Source organism: Myotis brandtii, unplaced genomic scaffold (assembly GCF_000412655.1).
Source record: "Myotis brandtii unplaced genomic scaffold, ASM41265v1 scaffold187, whole genome shotgun sequence".
NCBI lineage: Eukaryota > Metazoa > Chordata > Mammalia > Chiroptera > Vespertilionidae > Myotis > Myotis brandtii.
In genome coordinates, this window is record NW_005356944.1 from 668,034 (window position 1) to 675,121 (window position 7,088).

Below are 7,088 nucleotides of genomic sequence, written 5' to 3' on the forward strand. Positions count from 1 at the left end.
TCCGCTCGTCCTCGCCCCGAGCGGCTGGCACATCTCCTTCCCTTCCAGTGGGGCCTGGTGTGCGGCCGCCAGGGCCTGAAGCCCGTGGGCCAGGCTGTCTTCATGGCCGGGAACCTGCTGGGCGCCCTGGCCTGGGGCCTCCTCTCCTTCTGGTGAGTCCCCTCCTCCTGCTGGCGCCTTCGGGGGATGAGCATGGAGTGTGCGCGCGTGTGTGGGTGTGTGCGTGCATGCGTGTGCGTGTAGGAGTGTGTGCATGTGCATGTGTGCATGCATATGTGTGTGGGCGTGCATGTGTGCATGTGTGTGTGCACGTGTGTGCATATGCAGAGGCGGGCAGAGGTACAGAGATGTCGCGAGAGGGTTCATGGTCCCTAAGAGGGGACTCCTCTGCTTGGTGCCCAGCACGCAGGCCTCGGCTCCAGGCTCCTCCTCAGAGGGCCTTCCAGGCTGGCCGAGCTGGGATCCTGCCGCACCCTCAGCAGAGCCCCCTCTGCGGCATCACCATGAATCGTGTCCCCACCAGACGTCGCTCCGAGAAGGCAGGGGCTCAGGTGGGGCGTCCCCAGTGCCGCCGGTGGCTCAGTGATAACATCATAAGTGGATGGAGGGTTTCCCAGCTCTGACCCCAGGCAGCGGTCCCTGCGGTCCCACCGCTGAGTCCCCATTCCCGCTCGCGTGTCCTCGATTCTGAAGCGGGTCCTCCTGTGAGGGGGGCCCGGCCCCCGCCCTGGGGTTGCTGGTTATCATAGTGAGTGAATCACGTGGAGCTTGGGCCAAGCTGGCACAATGCTGGCCTCGTGCCATGGCTCTCTGTGGGCCTGGCAGGGCCGAGCCACCGGGAGGGGTGTGCAGCCTCTCCTCCCTCCGCGGGGCGATGGTCCGCGGTCCCTGTGAGCCGGGTCAGAGCCGGTGTGACTCTGGACGTCACCGGGTGGGCCGGCGTCCTCGCTCCGGGTGCTGTTGCCCCGGTTGCTGCTCAGACAGGCAGGGCCCAGGCCTGCCCTCCTCTCTCCCATCGAACACGCGCTTAGCTGGACGCAGGCAGCGGTTCAGGCTGGCAGGCCCCGGGCTCAGCCCCCGTGAGCGTGTGGACACCAGGCGGAGGCCCTCCAGGGGGTGTGGGTCGTCTCCTGGGAGCCCCTGTCACCAGCACAGACAGGCGGGGAGCTAGCTGCCCGGCTTGCCCAGGGCCCCCTGTGCTCAGCTTCAGTCCCTTCGCTCAGTGTCTTGATTTTCACAGCAGCACTACGAGCATGTCATGGTGAATGCCTCCATTTTACAGATGGGCAAACTGAGGCTCTGAGACATTGAGTCATGAGCTCAAGGTTACCCAGGAGGGGCAGAGCAGGACTCAAACCCATTCTTCTTCTTTTTTCATAATTTTCACATCAATTTTTTAATTGATTTGAGAGAGAGAAAAGAGAGAGAGGAGTTGTTCCACTTATTTATGCATTCACTGGTTAAGTCTTGTGTGTGCCCTGACCGGGCATTGAACCCACAACCTTGGCATATTGGGACAATGCTCTAACCACCGAGCTACCCAGCCAGGGCCCAAAGTCCATTCTTGACCGTGAGGCTATGCTGCCCGCTGAGAGCAGGCGCTGCCGTTTCTGTGTCACGCAGTCGCACGTGCTCCTGGGTTCCGAGGAGGTGCCGCCTGCACTGGCATGGGCACATGTGGCTCCTACAGGCCCCCTGGGTTCTGAGAAGGAGGTGCCGCCTGCACTGGCATGGGCACATGCGGCTCCTGCAGGCCCCCCTCATTCCTCCATGTCCCAGGGCCCTCTCCAGGCCCCGCTCTGTGCTTCTCCCCAAACAGGTTTGGGCGGAATTCCATGCTGAGCTGGTGCTGCCTACAGGTGGCCCTGGCCAACACCAGTGCCATCTTTGCCCCCAATTTCCTCGTCTACTGTGGCCTCCGGTTTCTGAATGCTTTCGGACTGGCCGGCATCATCCTGACCTCGACCACACTCAGTGAGTCACCGGCTCGGCCCGCCTCCTGTCCTGGGAGGAGGGGAGGGTGGGGCTCAAGGCCACCGCTCGGGCCCTCACCTGCCCCTCCCTCGCCTTTCAGTGGTGGAGTGGACCACGACCCGCAGGAGGGCGGTCACCATGACGATCCTGGGATGCACCTACTGCACAGGCCAGATGGTCCTGGGTGGTCTGGCCTTCGCCCTGCGGGACTGGCGAGCCCTCCATCTGGCCACGTCGACGCCCTTCTTTGCCATCTTCCTGATATCCTTGTAGGTACAGTGTGGGGCCTTTTCCCTTGGGGAGAGCATCGCTGAACGGGAGGGGGACCCTGGCTGGCAGCGGGTTCCAAAATGCTGAGAGCCTTGGAAGGGGTGATGTGAGCAGAGCCCTGGCTGGTGATGGCTGGTGAGAGACGGTCTGGGACTCAGAGTTCCAGGGCATTTCAGCCAGAGGTCTGAGAGCCCCATCCAGCCCACTGGCCTCCCGCACATTGGCATCATCGCGCCCTCCCCTCACCCCCCCACACACGCCCACGTCACCTGTCGTGCCTGTGGCATCCGTGTCGGTGAGGACCGGCATCAGATACGGGAAGATTCATCCTCACTATTATGTTGGTGCCACAAAAATCCCTGGGGTCTGCAAACACCTGCTGGGGTTGGTGAGCGGGGGGGCCGGGCGGGGGGGTGGGGGAGATGCAGGAAGAAACACAAGTTCAGGCACCCACAGGTTCTCTGTGCCCTTGAGTCAGTGTGGAGCTCACCTGGGCCCAGGTACGTCTAGTCTGGGGTGTAGCGAGTCCTAAGGGCTCATTCATTTCTTCTCAAATGTTTACCTCGCTCCCACCCGTGCCAGACATGGCTGTAGGCACTGCGGCCACAGCAGCAAATACAGCCACTGACCACATGGAGTTTTGTTGCATCAACAGGCTCCGTAGCAACAAGGAAGACAGCCCATAATTACACTAATTCGGCAACCCCCTCCCTCCCCCCCGTCGCACTGAGGGGCGTCCTGGGTGCTGTTGGTAACGCCAATGAGGGGCTGAGGCCCCAGAGAGAGGTCCAGAGACCTGCCCGAGGCCACACATGTGAGTGCCAGGGGCAGGCCTGGCACCCAGGCAGCCTGACTGCAAACAGGGCTGAGAGCCTGTCGGCTGGGAAGGCTCTGCCCCTTCACCAGGGAGACCCTCTCCCTGCCCATCTGCCCTGACGCTGGGAAGAAGCAGACTCGCGTATAAAACCATTCTCTTCTGACGGGGGATGTTTTCAACGTGTGATGTGTGTTTTTTGTTTGCTTGCTTTTAAATTCAGCATGACGTACGCTTTCTGCCATAGAAATGCCCCAGAAAAAAAAAGAAAGAAAGAAATGGCCCAGGATCACCCAGGCCCAGGCAGCCTGTGTGCTGGCTGTGCCCAGTGCTCAGATGGGCAGGATCCCGGCAGCCAGGAAGCCAGATGGAGTGGGCCTGGGGGAGAGGTGGCCAGGCGTCAGGGCTCATCTGAAACCATCAGGGACTGCGCCGCCCGGCCCGGCATTAGCAGTGGAGACGTGGCTGCCCACGCCCACGGCAGTGGGAGGGTCTGCCGCCCCCCGACTGGGGGAGTGCCCGGCCTGCGTGAAAGGAGCAGAGGCCCAGCAGCACCCACTTCTTTAACAGGTGGCTGCCCGAGTCCGCACGCTGGCTCATCATCACCGGCAAACCAGAGCGAGCGCTTCAGGAACTCAAAAAGGTGGCCAGGATAAACGGCCACAAGGAAGCCAAAAAGGCCCTGACCATAGAGGTGAGATGCTGCTGTTGGTGACCCAGAGTGTGGGGCATGGCTGGGAAGGGCACCCACCGAGGTCTTATCAGTATTACCACCAACTTCACCACTGCCCACACCACACCACCGCCATCAACACCCCCATACCATCACCACCTCTACAAAACACCAGCATCACCACCATTACTGTCACCTTCACTGTCTTTATCATCATCACCATCATCACCACCACCACAACCACCACCACCATCAACACCCCCATACCATCACCACCTCTACAAAACACCAGCATCACCACCATTACTGTCACCTTCACTGTCTTTATCATCATCACCATCATCACCACCACCACAACCACCACCACCATCAACACCCCCATACCATCACCACCTCTACAAAACACCAGCATCACCACCATTACTGTCACCTTCACTGTCTTTATCATCATCACCATCATCACCACCACCACAACCACCACCACCATCAACACCCCCATACCATCACCACCTCTACAAAACACCAGCATCACCACCATCATCACGACCACCACCATCACCACCACCTCCATCATCACCACCATCACCACCATTACCGTCACCTTCACCGTCTCTATCATCACTATCATCATCACCACCATCACCACCACCACCACCTCCATCATCACCACCATCACCATCACCACCACCACCAGTACCATCACCACCTCTACAAAACACCAGCATCACCACCATTACTGTCACCTTCACCGTCTCTATCATCATCACCAGCATCACCAGCATCACCACCACCACAACCACCACCATGACCACCACCACGACCACCACCATCACCACCATCACCACCACCTCCATCATCACCACCACCTCTATCTCCATCATCACCATCATCACCATAACCACCACCACCACCACCTCCATCATCACCACCACCTCTATCTCCATCATCACCATCATCACCATAACCACCACCACCACCACCTCCATCATCACCACCACCTCTATCTCCACCACCACCATCATCACCACCACCACCAACTCCATCATTACCACCACCACCACCATTGCCACCAACATCGCCGCCGCCACCACCACCATTACCACCACTGCCACCACCATTGCCACCACCATCACCATCACCACCATTACCAGTGCCACCATCATCACCACCACCTCCATATTCGCCACCACCACCACCATCATCACCACCACCACCATCACCACCACCACCACAATCAGCACCATCACCGTTGCCAAAATCATCACCATCATTACCATCCTCATCACCACATGGTTACCTCCATCATCACCACTGTTACCACCTCCACTATACCCACCATCACCACCACTATCATCATTTCTACTCAAACACAACTACCATCACTACCACCAATAATAATATCAACACCATCATCAACAGCATTACAACTATCCACACTCCACCATCACCTGCAGACCATCACTATCAACTTTATCTTCATCACCACTAGCATCACCAATACCATTACTGACATCACCATCAGCATCTCTACAACACACCATCAACACCATCACCATTACCTTCACCACCATCATGACTGTTATCACCACCACCACCACCACCACCACCAATAACAATACAACCATTATCAACAACGTATCCACGTCACCACCACCTCATTGTTCACGGCCTCAATCCACATATTGCACACTCACCTCATGGGCTTCTCCATGTATTGGGAAACAGGATCTCTTATTTGAAGGGCGCTATCTCAAGGAAGCAGGTGTGGAGGGTGTGCAGCCAAAGATGAGGGGAGGCAAAATGCCCTGGGGCGGGAGGATCAGGGAAGGCTTCTAGGAGGAGGCAGGCTAGAGCTGAGCAGGACTGAACTGAGCACAGGGCAGGCAGGGCTCAGAGGTGCCGGAGGAGGCTGGATGGGCACTTGGGGTGCAGGGAGCCCGTGTGGCTGGCACACCCCGATGCCAGCCTTGGTGAATGAGGGGGAAGGTGGGCTTGGTGCAGTAACTGCCCAGAGCAGCCTGCAGCCCAGAGGGCCAGAGCTGGGACACAGACTCTCCTTGGTTCTGAGGGGGTGGCCAGGTCTGCAGAAGAAGCTCAGCCGGAAGGCAGGGCAAACGCTGCCTGTCCCCACCCCCCTCACCCCTAGGGCTCTCCAGCAGCCTCCGCAGTCAAGGCCAGGCTCCCCCATCACTCCCGACACCATTCCCGGGCACGGGGGTGGGGCCAGCCACCGCCCCAATCCTCACGGTGGCCTGTTCTCCCCGGAGGTGCTGATGTCCAGCATGGAGGAGGAGGTGGCCTCGGCGAAGGCCCGCCAGTCGCTGCTGGACCTGTTTCGCGTGCCGGTTCTCCGCTGGAGAAGCTGCTGTCTGTTAGTGGTGAAGTACGCCACCCTCCCCTCCCCTCCGGGACACAGAGCTGCAGAGGGCGGGGGAGTGCTCCCGGGGCGCTCTGCAGCCTCCGGGGTTCACAGCGCAGGCTGGGGCATCTCTGCTCCTGTGGCTGTGAGCTGGCGACTGGGCTGAGGCTCTGGGCCCTCAGTGCCAGCCCCATGCGAGCCCACGTCCCCTTCACTCACTCCCATCGCTGACGCTGACGCGGAATCGCAGCGGCTTCACTGTGCGGCCGGTGGCGTCTGATGCGGGCACAGCCTTCGGGCAGCAGGAGGGCGGGGGTGGGTGGGGGAGTGTCCAGGTGAAACGGGATGGGACAGATTTGAAAAGTGGTCGAGAGTAAGTTCACGTCGTGGCCACTTGTGGATCCAAATTCAATCTCCAAACCGGAAATTCAGCTGCTGTAGGTTCAGAGCCCATGGCAGGGTGCCCTCCCCCCGAAGCAGACTGAGGTCCGCCAGCGGGGACCAACTGGGCAAGGGGGGCCCAGGCCGGGGCAGGGGAGAAGTCTTGTCACATTCTCAGCCCAGGCCACCCCTGGGGGCTGGGTGGCCCTTCTGCGTTGGCCGGGCCCCCCTGTCATGGGTGCCCTCCCAGCTGGGAGGCAGCACCCCAAGGGCTGGGGATGCACTTCCCACCCTGAAGGTGGGCCCAGCCGCCTGCCCCACAGAGACGCCCTTCTCTCCTGAGTCCCGTCTTTAAAGACAGAATGGCCACCGAGAGGGGCAGCGGCCTCTGGTTCCAGAAACAAAGCCAGGGGCGCTGGAGCCGGACGGGGTGCAGCTCAGCTGACCGCAGGGCCCTGGCCACCTGGCCAGTCAAGCCTCTGTCTGATGGCGGCCAGGAGCCCACCCAGCCCCTAGCCACGGCCCCGCCCTGGAACGGAGGCGGCCACAGCCCTCCCACCCTTTCCCGGGGGACAGCCTGACCCTGGGAGGCAGGTCCTGCACTGACGGGACCCCCC

General features: G+C 60.2%; 1 protein-coding gene across 1 annotated transcript in view; it reads left to right on the forward strand.

Annotated features, from left to right (window-relative positions):
• Nucleotides 1-9: 9 nt before the first annotated feature.
• The window catches only part of SLC22A11 (solute carrier family 22 (organic anion/urate transporter), member 11), a gene marked incomplete at its 5' end in the record, with an annotated part of 11,156 nt that continues 4,077 nt past the window's right edge, over nucleotides 10-7,088 (forward strand). Inside the window, 5 exons of the mRNA XM_014538202.1 lie at nucleotides 10-152; nucleotides 1,820-1,974; nucleotides 2,075-2,243; nucleotides 3,629-3,752; nucleotides 5,999-6,114. Of these exons, the coding sequence (XP_014393688.1) occupies nucleotides 10-152; nucleotides 1,820-1,974; nucleotides 2,075-2,243; nucleotides 3,629-3,752; nucleotides 5,999-6,114 (707 nt within the window). The remainder of the gene's footprint in view (nucleotides 153-1,819; nucleotides 1,975-2,074; nucleotides 2,244-3,628; nucleotides 3,753-5,998; nucleotides 6,115-7,088) is intronic.